This window comes from Epinephelus moara, chromosome 8 (assembly GCF_006386435.1).
Source record: "Epinephelus moara isolate mb chromosome 8, YSFRI_EMoa_1.0, whole genome shotgun sequence".
NCBI classification, from domain to species: domain Eukaryota; kingdom Metazoa; phylum Chordata; class Actinopteri; order Perciformes; family Serranidae; genus Epinephelus; species Epinephelus moara.
This window is the reverse complement of record NC_065513.1, coordinates 21476234-21495334: the sequence shown is the minus strand read 5'-3', so window position 1 is coordinate 21495334 and position 19101 is coordinate 21476234. Positions and strand designations below refer to the sequence as shown.

Here is a 19101-nt window from a genome sequence, read left to right as displayed (position 1 = left end):
ATGTTTTTTTTCTGTCTTTTCTGAGGCAATTTATTTTGGAGTAAAAAAAAAAAAAAAAAAATTACCCTCAACCAGCCTCTAGATGGCAGCATGTCGATATAATGTTGCGATGACCACTGGTCTAAGAATGGTAGAATAAGAGTTATGTCACGTGACGAGCATGTCAGCGTGCAGCCAATGTGTCTGACAACATCTGAGCTCTGTTTAGTGGAGTTAATAAAACAATGTCGTTTGAAAACCTGATAACAAGTCTGCAGGAGTGTGTGATCACCGAGGAGCGAGCAGCTGAACATGTCAGCCACACACTCAGGCTCTTTATTGACAAACTGTCTGAATCCTCCAGGTTGGTACATACAGTCTGAGCATGTCTGAGAACGTAGTATCTGTCATATTTATGAATGACTATGATGCATGATTATGCTCGCATGAACAGGAGTGCCGTTAAAAGATGTAAGGAGCGCTGTTTGGAGGAGGCTGTCCAGCTGCTGAGACAAACATCAGAGGCACAGCTTCAGGGTCTGGAGGAGAGACACCTCCAGCTTCTTGTCAGGCTCCTCATCTCTCTGCAGCTGCAGATGGTCAACATCTCCACTGCTTGTCGCAAAGTGGACCAGGTCAGCCCCACACTGTGTCTGTTCAGCATGCAATGCTTAAAACAAAATCATTCAGTCTCATTGAAACTTTATATTTCTTTGACAGATGTTGCAACATCTGGCAAAGGTGGACCAGCAGTTGGTTTTTAGAGAAACCCATCAGTGTTTGCACTCCATAGTCCAAACTGAGCAGGTACAGAGCTCTCACTTCACTTGTGTTTGTCATATGTTTGCATAAAAGCATCGCAGATAACTTTTCCCTCATCTTCTTTTTCAGGTGTTGTCTTATGAGGATCTGCAGAGAGGTTGGTGCAGGCTAAAGATGATGTGTTATTACCTTGTCACTGATTTCTTATGAAAGTTTTTCCTCAACTTACTTTGTTTGTTTAACGCTTTCAGTCTGTATGTTCCTGGAAGACAGCACTGCTGGTCGTGAGGTGTGGCGAGAGTCATTCCTGTCTTTGCTGAATAAAGTGTCTGAGTTATTCCTGGTTGTGTTGCAACAAGAGTCAGTGAGAGATGGACCGCTGTGTTACATTGCTGTCAAGGTACATGGAAATCAGTGTGCGCACTGTATTCATCACAGGCTTGCTGTGTGATCTGTGTCACTGACCTGAGAACTGTGATCTCTGCAGGTGTGTTTGCAAATATTCCAGCTGTTGTCCAGTGAAGTGGCTCCTCTGGTATGGGACAAGGAGCACAGGGACCCAACGGTGCAGAGGATCCTGCAGGCTCTTATGGACATAATACTTGGACAGGTTTGTTATCAATTCATCAGTTCAGTCACTTGTTCAGTAGCTGTCTTTGTTTCATCTTCTCAGTCAGTGCGTCCTGTCTTGCAGTGCTGCAACAGGGACACTCGTCTCTTGGCAGGCACTGCTGTGGCCATGCTGATCAACACAGCGTCAGAGAGCAGAGCAGGAGAGGCTGCTGCCTGGAGTCTGCTACAGGTCTCTCACTCAGGTAGGTAACAACCATCACTGCTGGACAAACAGCACAAGCAAAGCAGATTTTGGAAACTGACCCAGGTATGTGCCCATGTGGGTAAAATGTAATTAGATTTTAATAGTTGTATTCCATTTCTTTCTCTGCTGAACTATATTCAAATAAGCATAAAAGCTATATACACTCACTGACTGCGTTATTAGGTACACCTTATTAGTACCAGGTTGGACCGCCTTTTACCTTCAGAACTGACTTAATTCTCTGTGGCATAGATTCAACAAGGTGCTGGAAACATTCCTCAGAGATTTTGGTCCATATTGACATGATAGCTACAGAGAACTCATTGTCAAGTTCAAGAAACCAGTTTGAGATGATTTGAGCTTTGTGACATGGTGCGTTATCCTGCTGGAAGTAGCCATCAGAAGATGGGTACACTGTGGTCATAAAGGGATGGACACGGTCAGCAACAATACTCAGGTAGGCTGTGGTGTTTAAACCATGCTCAGTTGGTACTAAGGGGCCCAAAGTGTGCCAAGAAAATATCCCCCACACCATTACACCACCACCAGCAGCCTGAACCGTTGATACAAGGCAGGATGGATCCATGCTTTCATGTTGTTTACACCAAATTCTGACCCTACCATCTGAATGTGGCAGCAGAAATCCAGACTCATCAGACCAGGCAACGTTTTTCCAATCTTCTATTGTCCAGTTTTGGTGAGCCTGTGTGAACTGTAGCCTCAGTTTCCTGTTGTTAGCTGACAGGAGTGGCACCTGGTGTGGTCTTCTGCTGCTGTAGCCCATCTGCTTCAAGGTTCGACATGTTGTTGGTTCAGAGATGGTCTTCTGCAGACCTTGGTTTTAATGAGTGGTTATTTCAGTTACTGTTGCCTTTCTATCATCTTGAACCAGTCTGGCCATTCTCCTCTGACCTCTGGCATCAACAAGGCATTTTCACCCAGAGAACTGCTGCTCACTGGGTATTTTCTCTTTTCCAGACCATCCTCTGTAAACCCAGAGATGGTGGTGCGTGGAAATCCCAGTAGATCAGCACTTTGTGAAATACTCAGACCAGCTCACCTGGCACCAACAACCATGCCGGGTTCAAAGTCACTTAAATCACCTTTCTTCCCCATTCTGATGCTCGGTTTGAACTTCAGCAGGTCATCTTGACCATGTCTACATGCCTAAATGCACTGAGTTGCTGCAACATGATTTGCTGATTAGCTATTTGCGCTAATGAGCAGTTGAACAGGTGTACCTAATAAAGTGCTGTTATTCTTGTTATTTCTTAGAGCCCTGGCTGCTGAGTGTTGGTGCTCTCCAGGTACAGTGTTGCCCAACAGTGAGGGACGGAGTGGACAGGCTAGCTGTGAGCAGGGGCCTCCTGACCTGCTGTCGACCTCACATCTTGGTCAGTTCACACAGGGATGCTACAAAGGTAAGTTTAGTAAAAGCTCTTGCAGGACTGCGTGAAATGAAAAAAAAAAAAAAAAAATCACGATTGCATTATTAGTCACAATTTTAGGGAATTTTGCATTTCATTTTCACTGGAAAAAATATAAGAATGATGATGATGTGATCGAAAAATTGCAGCTCCTGCAATTTGGATATTTCACTTTGCCATATTATGATTTCTATAATATTTAGATTAATTCTTCAGCTCGTGAAATTTTTTTTAAATTTTATTTTCATTGTGCTTGCTTTCATCACTAAATTTATCGTTTCCCTCTTTTCAGGTGTGTTTACTGCTGAAAGGTTTGTTTCCTGTGGTCTATGCTCTGTGTGGGGAGAAGCTGGATTGTCTCTACTTTGCCTTTGAAGGTGAGTAACGTCCAGGTGGATTATTTATATACTTAACTGGCAGTATCACCTGTTCAAATATGACATGTTGTTGCAGCTTTAACACTGTGGCTGAAGAAAGTTAAAGAATGTCTGGCCGATATCTGGAAGATGACCGGCGATCGCCTTCTGCCTGATGACAGCAGCCTGCAGCAAGAGCTCATTCACATTATCTGGACCAATGCTGAAAGCCCAGTGAGTCACATTAACATCACTCTGTTACTGCAGTTGAACAAATAATGCAGGATAATAGCCAGAGTGGGCCTCATCTTAGCTTCTCAAATGATTTAAAGACATATTACTGCCAAGATTGTTCAGTGACATCTGTCTTTCCGTGTGTTAACAGGTGGAAGGTGTGTCAGAATTTGTGCGCAGTGCCTTTTCTCTCCTGCTGGACCTCTATGAGATGGACTGTGAGCACTTTGGTGACACAAAGAAGACTCTGTACTTTACTCAACTTCAGCGTATAATCAAACTACCCTGGGAAACCAAAGCCAAGTATCATCGCCTTCGTGCCCTGCTGCCATATCTGGGTACTGACATGGTGAGGATTAAAGGAGTATTCAACCCCCAAATGACCGTCTGTGTATCAACTACTTACGCTGTGTTATGTTAAGTCTGTGAAGACAACTGTTTTCTTTGTTCCTTAAAGAGTTATTACAGTGTTAATAATGTCGTCAATAGTGCTCATGATGACTTAACGTTTCTTTTATTCATCAGGTGCTGGATCAATATGCGGAAATACCCAATCACCTCCTGAAGTGCTTGTCAACCAATCACCTGTCACCATGCGGCTCAGAGCTTTACAAGTGTCTGATCCAGCAGCAGAGGCGAGAGCTGTGTGATCGCTCACAAAAGTCCTCTTCACACACTGAGCTGGAAGTGGCCAATCACTGGGCAAAGCATTGGCGGCATGTCCTTCATGAGGCACTCACGTCTGATGTGACTCTCCTACAGAACAACAGCTCGATGCTCTTACTGCCCTGCACCTTTCAAGTCTTCCCCTCTGCTGTGGACCCTCTGCTGGCCTCTCTGGACCCATTCGCCCCCGGCCACCTCCACGCCTGGGCCTGCATCGTAGGCTCCTACCGAGCCACGACCGGAGGCTCTCCCTGGGCTCTGCAGGGGAGCTCAACCTTCAAAACCCTCCAGCTTGCTCTGGGATCTGCAGATGACAAAGTCCGTCTCGCTGCTCTTAATCTCCTGTGCTGCAGCCCAAAGACAAAAGATGTTCCGACCACAGAGGAGATGTCGATAATGAGGGTGTTTATTCCTCAGAACCTGAACTGTGAGTCGTCACCTTTTCGACAGCATTTCCAGGCTGGAGTCAGGAGGTTTCTGGTTCGAATCAGAGACGGCTGCTTGGCACGTGTCAGAGGACAGAAGGGCAAAAATAAAAGGGACGACACCCACTCAGAGAGGGAGCGGGATATACTGGAGCAGGGAATAGGTGAGATAACTGACAGTTGCTGTTTGATATTCTACTTTTATCCTGTACACACTGATATACATTTATCATACTGTATTTGTGGTTTCTTTTACACTTTAAATGTTTATACTTTCCTTTTCATATACCATGTAGGGTTTGTTGAATGGTTGGGTGAACTTCCATACAGCTATCTGGCCCCAGGACACAGTTATCAGAGGAAGAAGACTGCGTTGCTGTTGCTGTCTGCCGTGCTGGAGACCTGCACAGACACCTGGAGCCCAGACAAAAAGAAGGGACAGCCTCCAGGTCAGATTGGAGAATGGCTAGTAACATAGAAACTAATCTGTTCTTTATACCACTATAATGTGTTATTCCTGCCAAAATTTATATTGTTTTATATTAATTTGGCTTGGAATTTAAATGAGCTTTGTGAAATCATTTTTTCAGTGAATATGGGATCTCTTATTAACTATGCCAGACAAAGAGGACAGTGGGATTTCACATGCAGGACCAAACAGCTGGTCCTCATCAGCTGTTTAGAAGATTCTACGAATGAGGTAGAGCTGCCTTAACTTACATCATGTTTCTTTCATATTTTTCAAATGGATGATTGGAGTTGGAGAACATTTTTAGAAAAGAGATAAAGATTTTTTTTTTCTTTTACAGATTCGGGAGCTCTCCGCTGGGTTATTATTGAGGTTTTTCCCACCCAGTTTTCCAGATGACATTGCTGCAGTGTTACTCACACGAACCAAACAGCTTCTGTGCAGTCCTCGGGTGCAGGAGGCTCAAATGGGAGCGCTGATGATGAAGGTCCTCCTTCAGAAGTAAGCCCTTAACTCCTACATGCCCTCATTCAGAGTAAGACCTGCTTTAGATACAAAGGTTAATAATCAGTCATTCCTCTGTAGATCACAAGACCAGCCTGAGGACTTCGGGCCGAACAATAACAGTGGAAGCAACACCAAAGCCTCCCACATGGTCAGATTCCTGGTGAAGGAGCTGGAGGAGCATTATCTAACAGCCAAGGCTGACATGATGCTTGCTGCCAGGACCAAGCCCATACATGGTGAGACTTAAATTAATACTTCACCCCCTAAATGATCATTTGCACATCAGTTACTCCCCCTGTGTTATGTTAAATTTGTGAAGAAAACATTGTATTTTTCACATGCATCCAAGGCTGCAGGAAGAATCAAAAAATGGAGAAAATTCTTCATGTTTAACAACAGCAAAACTATATCAAAATATCTGTTTACAAACTCTCACACAACTCATAGAGTATAATCCAAGTCTCATCATCCAGTCATATGCTCAGTACTTCACAAACAGACAGCCCTTTTTGACAGGGATCTGAAACTTATCTGTGCTCTCTGTTGCCAAAAGCAGTAATTTTACCTTGCTAAACATGATAGTGTTGTCATGAATTATGTTCCAGGTGTTCTAAGTGCCCTCCAGAGGTGTTTGCTTGATGCTCCCAGCAGTGTCTACGACACACTTGACCACAGTCTGACCATGAAGGTACTGGTCCTGCTGGAGAATATGTCTCTGCTGCTGCTGGGTGTCCTGTATGGAGACCAGGATGCTTGTGCCACTGAAAAGGGTAACAGAGCAAACTACAGAATCAATACTAAATTGGGGTGAGGTACACCACACTTCAGTTTTATTTAGACATACTACGCATTAAAACTGCTTTCCTCTGTCTTAGATGCGCCCCCTTCTTTTTGTGACATGGGTAACGCCATCAGCTCTCTGATAGCCCAGGAGTCTGGAGGAGGCGATGGGGATGGAGAGGAGTGTGTCCTTCTATCTGAGGAGCACAGCCTCGTCCTCACCTGCTGCTGGGTCTCGCTCAAGGTAAAACAGAAGGAAGGTGGCTTAAACCTGACATTTCAGCTGAGCATATTTGCTGCATGTGTATTTTTTTTATCAAAATGACTTGCTTTCATGTTTTCTTGTTAGGAAATAGGAATCTTTTTAGGTTCTCTGGTGGAGAAAATTCTCACTGGATCCAAACCTAGCATGTGCCTCCTAACAAAAGACGATCTATGGAGAGCGTCAAAAGTGTTCAAGAATATTCTTCTCAAATGTCGGCACTGGGTATGTTTTATGAATCTATTCAGAGGCATCAATGCTGAATCACATCAACTCCTTCCTTTAAGAAAAGCATTTCTCTTCACCAGGGGGCGGTAGAGGGATGCTGTGCAGGCTTCACCAAGTTCTGTGCCTCTCTGTTGAGCAGCAGTGATCCAGAGCTTAGAGATATCCCAGCCAACATGTTGAAACAAGTGAGTGGTTATAGGTGCTTACATGCATTTTTCATGAATAAATGGACTACTGGCTCACAGTTATATTTCCTCTCCTGTCTCTTTGTAGGGTTTGCAGGTGGTGCGGTCACCTCGCTCCACCTCTGTGACCCGGCGGGCTGCAGGATTGCCTATGCTCATCCTCTGCGTTGTGTCAGCAGAAGAGGCCAGTAAAGCAAGACCACTGTTAGCCCACAGCATGCAAACCTTACTGGAGACAGCCAGAACCCCTCTACCCGACAACTGGGACCAAACACTGGACCTGCCACAGGTTTGTAGACACAGCAGCAAGAATGACAATCTTGGTCAAAACCACGAAGACGAATGTGGCTACGTAATTGTTCTTCCCTTTACAGGTGTGTGCGGTTCACACTCTGCAGGCCCTGGTTCGCGGTTCTGGTCTGGGAGTAGCTGTCCTTCACTTTGCTCCTGCTGTAGCCATGTTGTCACTCACTCTGCTCAGTTCTCCTTGCTGGGCCATGAGGAATGCTGCCCTGCAACTTTACAGTGAGACACATGTACATTTACTTTTAGTCTGTATTTATGATACAGGTATGAAAGATTGCATTAGGGCAAGATCTTATCAATCTGCCTGTAATTTTCTCAAATAATTGGTTTATCACTAGTCTATGAAATGGCAGAAAATAATAAAAACTGCCCATTGCAGTTTCACAAAGCCAAATTAACTTCAGATTGCATGTTTTGCATGATCACAGTCCAAAACCCAGAAAATCTGATATTATTCAATTAGATAATAAGTTTACTATCATAGATGTAGATGTATGTTCATGTATGTTTTCATATGGTTTGTTCACAAGAATCTCAATTTGTAAAGTTATTAGTGACTTAAGTTATCAAATGATTGTAGTGGAGTAAAATGTACAGACTTTCCCTCTGAAGTGTAGAGGAGTAGAAGCAGAAAGTGTCATGAGAAAATACTCAAAGTAAAAGTACCTGAAATTTGTACTGAAGTACAGTACTTTAGTAAATGTACTTAGTTACATTCCACCAGTGCTGATACTACAGTAATTAAAATCTGTTTCCAGGTTCTCTGTGCTCACGAATGCTCGGCCAGCGGCCCAGCAGTGAGGAGGGAGGCCCTGCCCAGCACGGCATGTCCCCACTTGCTTTCTTCATCCACTACCCTGCACTCCAGCCCTTCCTCCTGGGCGAGCTGAGAGGGGCAGCACAAGACCTCCAGGGTCCACCCAATGAGGCCAAGCTACACCTCCAACCATCGCTCTTCCCCATCCTGACCCTGTTAGCCCAACTCCAGCCTGGTGTCCAGGACTCAACAGAGTGATTATTGTTTATTTATCACAAGACAGTTTAGTCTGGTGAAATGTTTTAATTCTTTATAGCAGTGGTTTTTATCCAGGCCTAAACGTTGTAGCTTTTGGCCAAGAATTTATCCGGCACATCGCCCCCAGAAAACTACCGCATTGTCATTTTTACATTTTTTACATTGCACTTCTTTTTCAAGGATTAAACAAACAAAATATGACGTGTATAACGCAGACTTTGTTACTTGCAGAAAGAATGCAAATAGACTTATTTCCCAAAATGAGCTATTTCTCTAATTGGTTATCGTCGTATTCTGTATTCACACATAGCAGTGGGGAAGGACTAAGTTTTGTGCATGTATGAATCTCCATACTGAATATGACTTGACCAAGTGAGTGTCTTCTCTGACTTTCCTCTGCCAGAACTTTGTCGGACTTCCTGCCTCCTTTGCTCCAGCTGTCTGCCAGCCCTATTTACAGTGTGAGAGTGATGGCCTCGAAGGCTTTGGTTGCCATGACTCCCCCCTCAGAGTACATGAACATCCTCATCAAACTGACGGCTCAACTGCCCCGTCCACAGGAGCGCTGCTGTCACAACCGGCTCCACGGACAGCTGCTGCAGATCAAAGCTACCCTAGAGAGAGCGCTCTGCACTGTCAGGTGAGACTATAAAGGGCTGTTTATTCATTCATCACACACTTTGAGGCTTTTAAGATGCCCGGTGTTCTCATTCATCAGGCTTTGAAATCCTGCTGTGTTTCTGTCCCCAGTGTCCCTTCAGCTGACCTGTGTGATGTGCTGCGCAGGGTGGAGGCCTCACTGTGGCTGGTGACTGAAGCTCAGCACTGCCCACTAGTGAGAGGGGCCTACCTCGGAGTGGTGGACTCACTAAGAAGACTCTGCTGTGAGACCTACCTGTCAAAGCTCAGTGACACCCTCATGCAAGACCTCCAGACACCTCAACAGGAGCTTCAGGTGTGTGACGCACATGCTCTTGTACTTCTAATGTGTATAAAAGGTGGACATAGAGGGAACATTTTAGCCTTTTATTGCTAAATATACACAGATCAGCCTAAACATTAAACCCCCCAGCAGGACAATGCAGTATGCCACATGGCAAAAACTGTTCAGGAATAGCCTGAGGAACATGACAAAAAACTTAAGGCGTCAACCTGGCCTCAAAACACCCCAGATCCCAATCTGTTTTAGCATCCGTGGGACGTGCCGGTATCCCAGAGGTACCCCCATCTACAGTGGGGCCTCCTTAGATAAAACTTGGCCCTTATCTGTTGAGGCATCGACGCAAGACAGGGATGTGTCCTGTGGTGTCTGGCACCGGGGCATTGGTGGCAGATCCTTTGAATTTTGTGGGTTGTGAGGTGGGGTACCAGCATGTCCCATGGATGCGCCATCATATTGGGATCTTGGAAATTTGAGGCCATGTTGATGCCTTGAGCTCTTAGTCACATTCCTCGGGGAATTCATGAGCAGTTTTTGGGGCTTTTTATGCCTTTATTAGATATGACAGACCAAGTAAGAAAGTGGGAGAGAGGGGGGATGACATGTAGCAAAGGGATATGGGCTGGAATCGAATCCCATGACTGCTGCAGCAAGGACAGTGCCTTTGTACATGGGGCGGCTGCTCTACTCACAGAGCTACTGGGCGCCTGAGCAGTTTTAGCAGTGTGGCACTGCCATCTAGGAGTGAGGGGGGTGAACTTGGTCTGCAACTGTGTTTTGGGGGTTGGAGCATGTCAGGTGGCATCCACGTGAATGTAAAGACCAAAGGTTTCCCAGCAAAACACTGCATTGTAATGAGATAATTAATGTTATTTACTTTACCTGCCAGTGGTTTAAATGTTGTTGCTTATTGGTGTACATAGATAGCCAGGGAATATCAGAATCAGAATCCAGTTTTTGACCAAGTGGGTTTTCACATACAAGAAATTTGCTTTGGTGTATTGGTGCATACATAAAAACAGTAAGTGAAAATGAAATTAAATAATAAAAACAAGTATTGCAAAAATCAAGACCCATAAATGTAGGATAGAATGTAAAAAAATATATAAAAATATGAAAAAAACTTAAAGAGTATAACATACAGTCTCAAAGATGTGCATTAATGTAAGGCACATAGATGGATGTGAAGACGCCAGTTGCAGTCGGAAAGAAACTGTTGTTTTGGTCCTGATGGACCGCAGCCTTCTGCCAGAGGGAGTGGTTCAAAGAGTTGGTGTCTGGGGTGGGAGAAGTCAGCCACGATCTTTCCTGTCCACATCGGGGGCTTGGAGGCGTGCAGGTCCTGGAGGGATGTAAGATTGCAGCCATCGCCTTCTCAGCGGAGCGAATGATGCGCTGCAGTCTGCCCTTGTCCTTGGCAGTGGCAGCAGAGTACCAGATGGTGATGGAGGAAGTGAGGATGGATTTAATGATGGCAGTGTAGAAGTGCACCATCACTGGGGAGACACCATCCAGCAACCCGAATTGAACGGGGGGACATCGCATTTATATTGTGTGTTTTAAAGACCCTAGGTCAGCATTTTACTAAAAATGATGGATTCATATATGAACACATTTTTTGTTTGAACAGTTTAGGTGATTTCACGTGACATATTTCTGTCTGTGCAGTTTTGTCAGTGCTCTTCTAACTGAGTTTAAGTGGACAAGCTTAGTTTGAAAAACGCAGTGTTGTGTATTTTTGTGCACCAATCAGGATTTAGCAACATTTGAATCAAATGATGACGTGTTGTGGTTGTTGTATTCTGTTGTCAGTCAGATGCGATGAAACCACATCCCCTTCCTGATGACACAGATAGACTGAGTTTTAAAGCATCAAACTCATGATTTAAAAAATCTGATAAGTTTTTTTTCTGAACTTTTGTTGCTTTATATTGTGCTTTTCTAATTGTATCTGTGATTTATTGTATAAAAAGACCTTGTAATGCAAAAGTAATTCAGAAAAAAAAAATCTTGCTGTGACCTTTCGGGGCTCTGTAAAAAATGTCAGAAAGTAGTGCATTCATGCATCACTCATAGTAAGAAGCTGACTGAGATGATATGGTACTTTTAACCACAAGGCTACCAGGATGCCCCTGCAGATGTTTTTTCTCATGCTGTATCTATATCACCTCCGCAGATCGGGTTGTCATCCTTCCATCAACAAGCCATCCACTTCCTATGTTCAGATCTGAAATGGGCCTGTCAAATCTGGAACAACTTCTCTGCAGCAAGCCCTGATCTGAGGCTCTCATTGGTTACATGGGTGGCGGATGTGCGGGGCTCGCAGCAGACCGGTTTGAAAGAGGTGATCCGGAGGGTGTTGCAGGTGAGACATGATCTGCTCCGGAGACTGCAGAATGAAGAAAACAACCTCTCTAAAAACCTGTTGAACAGCTTTCAGTATAACCGCCCTCCAACAGCACAATGTGAGGAAACTGGGGAAGCTTTGATAAAATGAAATCTAAAATCTGGCTGCAGATTTTTTTCTCCCTCTGACATAAGAAAGGGTGTGTCTATAAGCTTTTATTACTTGCTGTTCATATAGGTCATTTAGATAAACTCTCGGACATGTTACATTATCTAGACCACCCTTCCCATGTACATCCTGTGTCCTGTTTAACTGACTCTCTTTGAGATAAGCTCGTTCAGATGTGGTACTGCATATTTATAGACCGTGGATAAGGATGGGAACTACTGTTCATGCTCATTTTACAGCCCTTATTTACATTTATTACATCATTTAGATGGACTAGAGGAGCCGGGTTTCATGTATCTGATTTTAGTTTTAATATAATAATAGTAAATGTAAAGTTGTTGCTATTTTTTTGAGGAAATGGTCCAAGTATTTTACTTGTGTTGTTTATTTATATTTGCAAAAAAACATCATTCTTTACATTAGTGTGATATGCAGTTATGTTGAAGACTAGTCGGAGTAAACCTGGTTGGCATTTAAAAGCACACTGGTAATTGCACAAGTAAATTAAAGGACTATACTAATGCTTTCTATCTCCAGTCAAACCTGAGGGAGGCATTGTTGAGCCACAGTTTGGAGTACCGCAGGACCTACATCGGAGCTCTGGTGGCAGCGATGGCCGGAGGTGATTCTATTTTACCCCAACATCCTCCTCAGTGGGCCCCACTGGAGGAGCCAGTTCTGCCAGAGTGTCTGGATTTGTTGCTTAGGGACCTTGAGGACCAGCGAGGGGGGCCAGAGTTTCTATCCCAGGCTCTTTATGCTGCCAGCCTGCTGCTTTCCCACAGCTCAGACTCCAGGTTTTTACATATTTTATTGCCTCTTTTACTTCACTAGAGTCACACATTGTACTAGAACACTTCCCTGCAGCTCTGATTTTCTTCTTATCTCTGTGTGAATCAGTTTAAAGTTATCCATGTTTGAGCGCTGGTGTAGCGTGTTGGAATGCCACCGATCCCCAGACGCTCCTGAAGTGCTCAGGATGGCGTGTGCTGAAGCTCTGTGTGTGGCCGCAGCTCCTCTAATGAGCCAAAGCGCTCTGCATGCCACCATGATCAGGTGTGTATGGGGTGTCAGAAAAAAAAATTTGGTTACAATTTCCTAGCTGATTTATTTTGAATATTTAGCAATTTTTTTTAACAGTTGAGACGGAAATTCATGAGGTTTGCACTGGCTGAATTAGAGCTGTTACAGTCGCTATGGTTCAGTAGTGTCCTAGCAGTGGGGAGTGAGGCTGAGGGACCGCGCAGTAAATTAGATTTAACATTTAGGTTTAAACTTGATATTTAGATTAACATTTCAATATTTGATTTCATGCTTTCCACCACAAGGTTTTGCGTACAATTTCATTATAATAATGATAAACTGACAAACATGTGTTCAGTACTTTGGTGTATAAGATGGGAAACAATTTACTAACTGGTGGAGGTAAACATCGTTGTATTTCATACACTACACACAAAGCATAAGTTACATGTACATTCACACCACATTTGTTCATTTTACACATAACACCTCTCACCCCCTCCCCAGCCCCCCGACCACCATAAACACCCGATCCACTCACCTACACAAACACACATTATATAAGTTCTGTGTCCTGTAAACTACACCGGATCTCCCCGTTCCCTTTCCAGTCATGACAGCCTCTTTTATTCCTTTTTTCTGTCTTTTTTAAATTTATTAATATTATTATCATTTATATTTTCAGTCTTTTAGAACGTCATAAATGTCCTTCCATACCTCATTATATTGCCTTTTTTTATTGTTGTCCTGTAGTCTGTAAAAAAATAAAATAAAAATCATGCCTCTCATCCCCTTCCTACAGCTTCTAATGGCATTTGCCAGAATCAACCACAGCTCACCAAGAACAACCAATCAGAACCGAGGAGTCGCTTACATAGCTGTCAATCATGTCAGTCACAGCTCGGTCAACTAGGCGCTGATTAAATATGAATCAAGATTTTGACACTGCATTGCCTATTTCTCTCTGCAAATGTTATCAAAAAACGTATTTCAGTGTACTGTTTAGCTGTGTAATGAGAAAGTTTGTGACCTGGACGCCATGTTGGAAAGACTCAACTGGAGTACCAAGCACTGCCCATTGCCTGGAGCAAACTGTCTCATTGTACAGCTAAACAGTACACTAAAATATGTCTCTGAAAACATTTGAGGAGAGAAATAGGCAATGCAGTAACAGAATCTTGATTTATATTTGATCAGTGCTGCCTAGTTTGACAGTGTGACAGGAGTTTAGGAGCTGTGATCAACATAATTGACAGCTGTATTAGAGACTCCTCCACTCTGAATGGTTGTTTTTTCATTCCTGTGCATATAATGCCATTAGGAGCAATACAAGGAGTCGGAGAAAGATTTTTTTTTCCCCACAGATTATCTAAATTTTATGAATTTAATAAAAACGTGAGGAAAGTCACCCCAATATTGAAAATATTTAAGCTAGAAATTTGTAATCGCATGTTTACATTCAGCGCCCCATAGTGTGAAGACAGTCATACAATGATGTCAAGTTATAGACTCTGATGAACATATACAAATAAAATTGCTGAATCTTTCTGGTTTAGGTTGATCAACACGGGTCTGTACTTGCTGCAGGACCAAAGCCAGCAGGTGAGGTTAAAAGCAGCCTGTTTCACCTCCATGCTGCACCATGTGAGAAAAGGAGAAAGTCAGAGGAGCATCTACTTTATGCAGGTGAACCAGGCTCTGCCGCTCCTACTGGACCTGCTCCTGGAGGAATGCTGGGATACCCCAGGCACACTGGAGGTGTTGCTGTGTCACCTGCCTAAGCTGGAACTCAGATCTGTGCTGAGAGAGGCCTCAGACACAGGGTATGTTGCCTCACTGAATCAATACACTTGTACAAACAGAGCAGCCTTAATTGAGTGTTGCTTAACTGTTATCACTGCTCTCCTGTTCAGGTGTTCCAGTCTGTATGAGCAGGATGAGGCCAATGTGTTTGCAGAGCCCTCTGTGATGTGTGCACATGTGCTGCCTTACCTGCTGCAGATGACTGAGAGATACTCTGAATCCTCTGCTGTGGCACAGAGCCTGAGTGTGTGGGCAGAGGAGAGTGCTGCACAGGTGCTAGACGGCCTTGCAGTCTGCAGAGAGCTCCAGCCAGGTACCACATTAGTTTGTCAGTCTGAACCTCAGACAATGTTTAATATATGCAGTAAATTTTAACTGTTCTGTGTTGTAATGATTTATTCTCCCTCTAGCTGATACTTTGACCCCAGCCTGGCTGGCTCTACTCATCGACCCCCGTTTCCACTGCACCCTGTGTGGCCTGCTCACCAGGGCTGCCTTTCTCCTCCAGCTGTTGAAAACATCTGATAATCTACGACACCTTTGTGATCCTTCGGCATTGCAAATAAGTTTACAAGAAGTCTGTGGTGTGCTCAGTCCGAGAGGTGTCCAGTTTCCGTCTGTCGTAACAGCTGCTGTGGCTGGGGAGCTGCCACTGTGATGCAAGGAGGGGCTTTTTCTGCACACTCAGTGAGCACAGTCTTTTGGGATGAAATTACCTGTGGGTATTTCAAGAATGCTTATGACATCTACGTGTGCAACGTTAGTCTTGACTTAAGTACTGCTGATGCTGCAGTACACCAGCTGGCCAGGTTATGTAAGAGCTCAGTGGCTGCAGTTACTAGTATCCTTCATCATATTACCCCCACAGAGAAGAAACCCTGTGGGCATTGGGTGCCATGTTCCTCACAGTGCTTTTAAATAAGGGATCATAACATAACATTTTCTGGTGCTTTGTTCAGTTTTATAAGCTTTTTTATGCCGAGGTGCAGCCACCAAAATAGCCTCAGGTCTGATTTTATGATCACCATTGCTTCAAGGCAATAATCCTCAGTCCCAGAGCAGTGCTCCTGTCCTCTATTGTTCCAAGCAGTTTGTCATGTCTCAGCAGCAACAGTAGCAGCGGTGATGTAATGCAATAGCGTCTGGAGAAATTGGCCGCTTGGTGCCTTGCAGGGGAATAAAGTGTATGTTTTGATGGTCCATTAGAGACCTTCTGCCTGGATAAGTGTCCATTTTCCCAACCACACGAGGGCTGAAGATGATTGACTGGATCTGATAGAAAGCTGTCGGTTGCTATACGAGGGACCACACACACCAGAGCAGTCTTACATCACCAGATATCCCACTGCTGTTGTTTGAGAGGCGCGGCTCTCAGTATGAAACAAACACTGACACACATGACTTTGTGCAAACTATGGTTGAGCTTTGGTTAAAGGTCCAGTATGTAGGATTTAGGGGCATCTTTTGGCAGAAATGGTACATAATAATCATAATAACTATGTTTGTTTATGATCACCTGAAAATACGAATCGTTGCATTTTCGTTACCTTAGAATGAGACGTTCATGTCTACATATGGAGCGGGTCCTCTGCAACAGAGTCCACCATGTTGTTTCTGTTCTTCCAGAATGGACAAACCACACACTCGGCTCAGTTTGCATTTTCGCATCAGCCACCATAGTTCTACCACACGCTTGGGACACAAGAGAAGGTCCAGTTTTGCAACCTCACTGCTAGATGCCTCTTAATCCTACACACTGGACCAGAGCCCTGTGCAGGACTGGTTTCCTCATCCCACTCCTGCCCGCTTCCGCTGAATTTCTGACCATTACCACCTGCTCCCGTGTGTCAGCTCCTGCCTGCACATGCAAACATTCTGACCAAACATACCTTCACAGTATCAATAGATGGAGTCTTCTGCCATCCAGCAAAGTCTTAGGGGTGCTGTGAAACTGCGCTTACTTAAAGCATCAAAAAAGTTTGTCTTTGGTGCGTTACAATAGACAAACAAGAAAGGATGGCAGAGGAGATACCCGCACACCAATGCAACTGGGCTGGACAGCCTCAAAAAGGTCCACAAGCTTTTTATTCACTTGTTATTATTTTTGCACTTTCGAGCACCTTTATTTTTGTGCACAGATGTCTTAAGTAAATTGACTATTGGGGCATCAGTGGCTTAGTGGATAGGGCAGGCACCCCATGTACAATGGCACTGTCATTGCTGCAGCGGCCCAGGTTCGACTCCAGCCTGCAGCCGTTTGCTGCGTGTCATTGCCTCTCTCTCTCTCTCTCTCTCTCTCTCTCTCTCTCTCTCTCTCTCTCTCTCTCTCTCTCTCTCTCTCTCCCCCCCCCCTTTCACACTACACTGTCCTATCCATTAAAGGCAGAAACAATAACATAAAATAATAAAATGAAATAAACTGACCATTTTTTGCATCGATCTCAGCCTGTAGATCTTTTTACGCCTGTCTGCATCGATCTCAGCCTGTAGATCTTTTTACGCCTGTCCAGGCCAGTTACGTTGGTGTACAGGTATCTCCTCTGCTGTCTTCTGCCATCCTACAGAGAGAACACCTGATTTTACTGTGGTATTAAAGACACGCATACCTGTCGGTAATAAGTAGTGAAATCACATTCTAGTGCGTAATTACACTCATAATTACAGTTATTCTGGTGTCTTTGGGACTCAGTGTAATTATTATTATCAGTAATATTCATAAAACAATCCAAATATCCAGTTTGCCTTGCCTTTCCTTTGTTTTCTAATGCCCTGCTTTTAGCTCCTTTTCCACTTCACTTGCTGACCTCTGCATCCTTCATGTTAATTATTCTCTGGGACCTGCACATGTTTTTTTGATGCCTGATCCCACCCGCGGCAAAGATAAAGCCGCCCATTCCTGTGAGATTTGTGTTGGGACCCACGCGATTTCAATCCAAATGTAGTCCTCTACACTAGACCTTTATAAGTGTCTGTAAGTTTTATTGTTGTATCGTCAGAACTTTTATGTCCTTTTAAGTGCTGTTATGATACTGGAATTTCTGACTTTGGTTCAGTACCTTTAAAAAAGAGTCAGTATTCAATACCAGTTTTGATGTCACATTAGTATTGTCAGAGGTGATTAAATTATCAGAATAATATCAACAGATTTATCAACATATGACTGTAAACCAACAGAGTTATTTTTTTTACTCTCTGTATGTCTCTGTATGTACAGGAGGTATCTCTATATCAGTTAAAGTTTCCATGGTGTATGCATGAAGCATCATGTGCTTATTAACATCTAGATTATGCAACAGCTATGACATCAATCTTGTATTAATGATTCATACATAAAGCTTACGCAATCTGTTCCCCTACAGCCAACATCATAATTAACACCTGGTGCACAAATCTCTGAGGTGACAGCGTGCCTCTGAGGAAGCTACAGGTGATTCTTGTCCTGTTCTTGACACATTGTGCATCATGTTGACGTGACAAGATAAGGAAATGCTAGATAATGAACCTTGTCGGTCAAAACTGTGACAACATTTTTGGACAAACCTTGAATCGTCTTATCAAGATATCTCCCAAAGTTTGATTTATCCCACGCTCCATGTCACCTACAGTATCTGTTTGTTGATGAAAGATGTGTGCTGCTGACTGTATTGATGTTACCAGACAAAAACAAACCCATATATTTCAGTTTCATAGATTTATGAGTCATTTAAGAAAAACCTTCAAAACACAGTCTCTTTAAAATACAAATGGGGGCTTGAACTCTGCTCTACTTCAAGACAAAGGCTGGAAAAATGTGTGGCTTGATATCTTGGCAGCTTGTCAGTATGCCTGAAAACAAAGGCATCATTTTAATCAAAAGACACAGAATCTTATCCGCTTGAACGACATGTGCAATATTGTGTCTTCTTCCTCAACCTTGAAAACAAAGTTTGAGAAGGGCTGGAAATTTACTGAAGGCAAAGTGTGTATAAAACTGGAAAATGACCATCTGGCTTAATAAAAGCCTTTGCTTTTTGTTCCTGAGAGTCTCTGGGCTTTCAGTACGCCTACGTGCTGCTAATTAAATGATTAACTAACTGTGGCAACAGGGAATAAGGCCAAGTAAGTACAACCACTTTTACTGGGTGTGTGTACATGCATACAGACATGTGTACCATTTGGAGCATGAAGGAGTGTTTTTCCACTGTTGTGTCACAAGTGGATCCTCTTTCCTCAGGTGAAAAACTGCAAAGTCAAATGTTTTTTACTCTACCAATAGAAATACAGTAACAAATCTTGATGAATGAAATGCATTTAGATTTTTTAAGAGCTGTTTTGCTGAATATAATAAAGCGAACTATAAAATGTTTGTCTTTCTCTTTCCTGAGTTCCATTTTCCAAAGCTTTAAATCTCCATTAAAGCATA

General features: G+C 43.5%; 1 protein-coding gene across 1 annotated transcript; it reads left to right on the top strand.

Moving 5' to 3' along the window:
* Positions 1-170: 170 nt before the first annotated feature.
* Positions 171-17147, top strand: si:ch211-225b11.4 (thyroid adenoma-associated protein homolog). Its single transcript, XM_050050027.1, has 31 exons — positions 171-343; positions 434-614; positions 700-786; positions 871-898; positions 993-1141; positions 1229-1351; positions 1436-1556; positions 2834-2979; positions 3278-3362; positions 3439-3575; positions 3727-3924; positions 4101-4830; positions 4963-5115; positions 5257-5366; positions 5476-5636; positions 5721-5878; positions 6248-6412; positions 6518-6666; positions 6772-6909; positions 6993-7097; positions 7186-7386; positions 7472-7622; positions 8162-8414; positions 8822-9058; positions 9169-9373; positions 11535-11723; positions 12411-12670; positions 12774-12929; positions 14453-14719; positions 14810-15012; positions 15110-17147. The coding sequence occupies exons 1-31, from the start codon at positions 225-227 to the stop codon at positions 15355-15357; spliced, it is 5613 nt and encodes a 1870-aa protein (XP_049905984.1). The 5' UTR covers positions 171-224; the 3' UTR covers positions 15358-17147.
* Positions 17148-19101: the final 1954 nt, after the last annotated feature.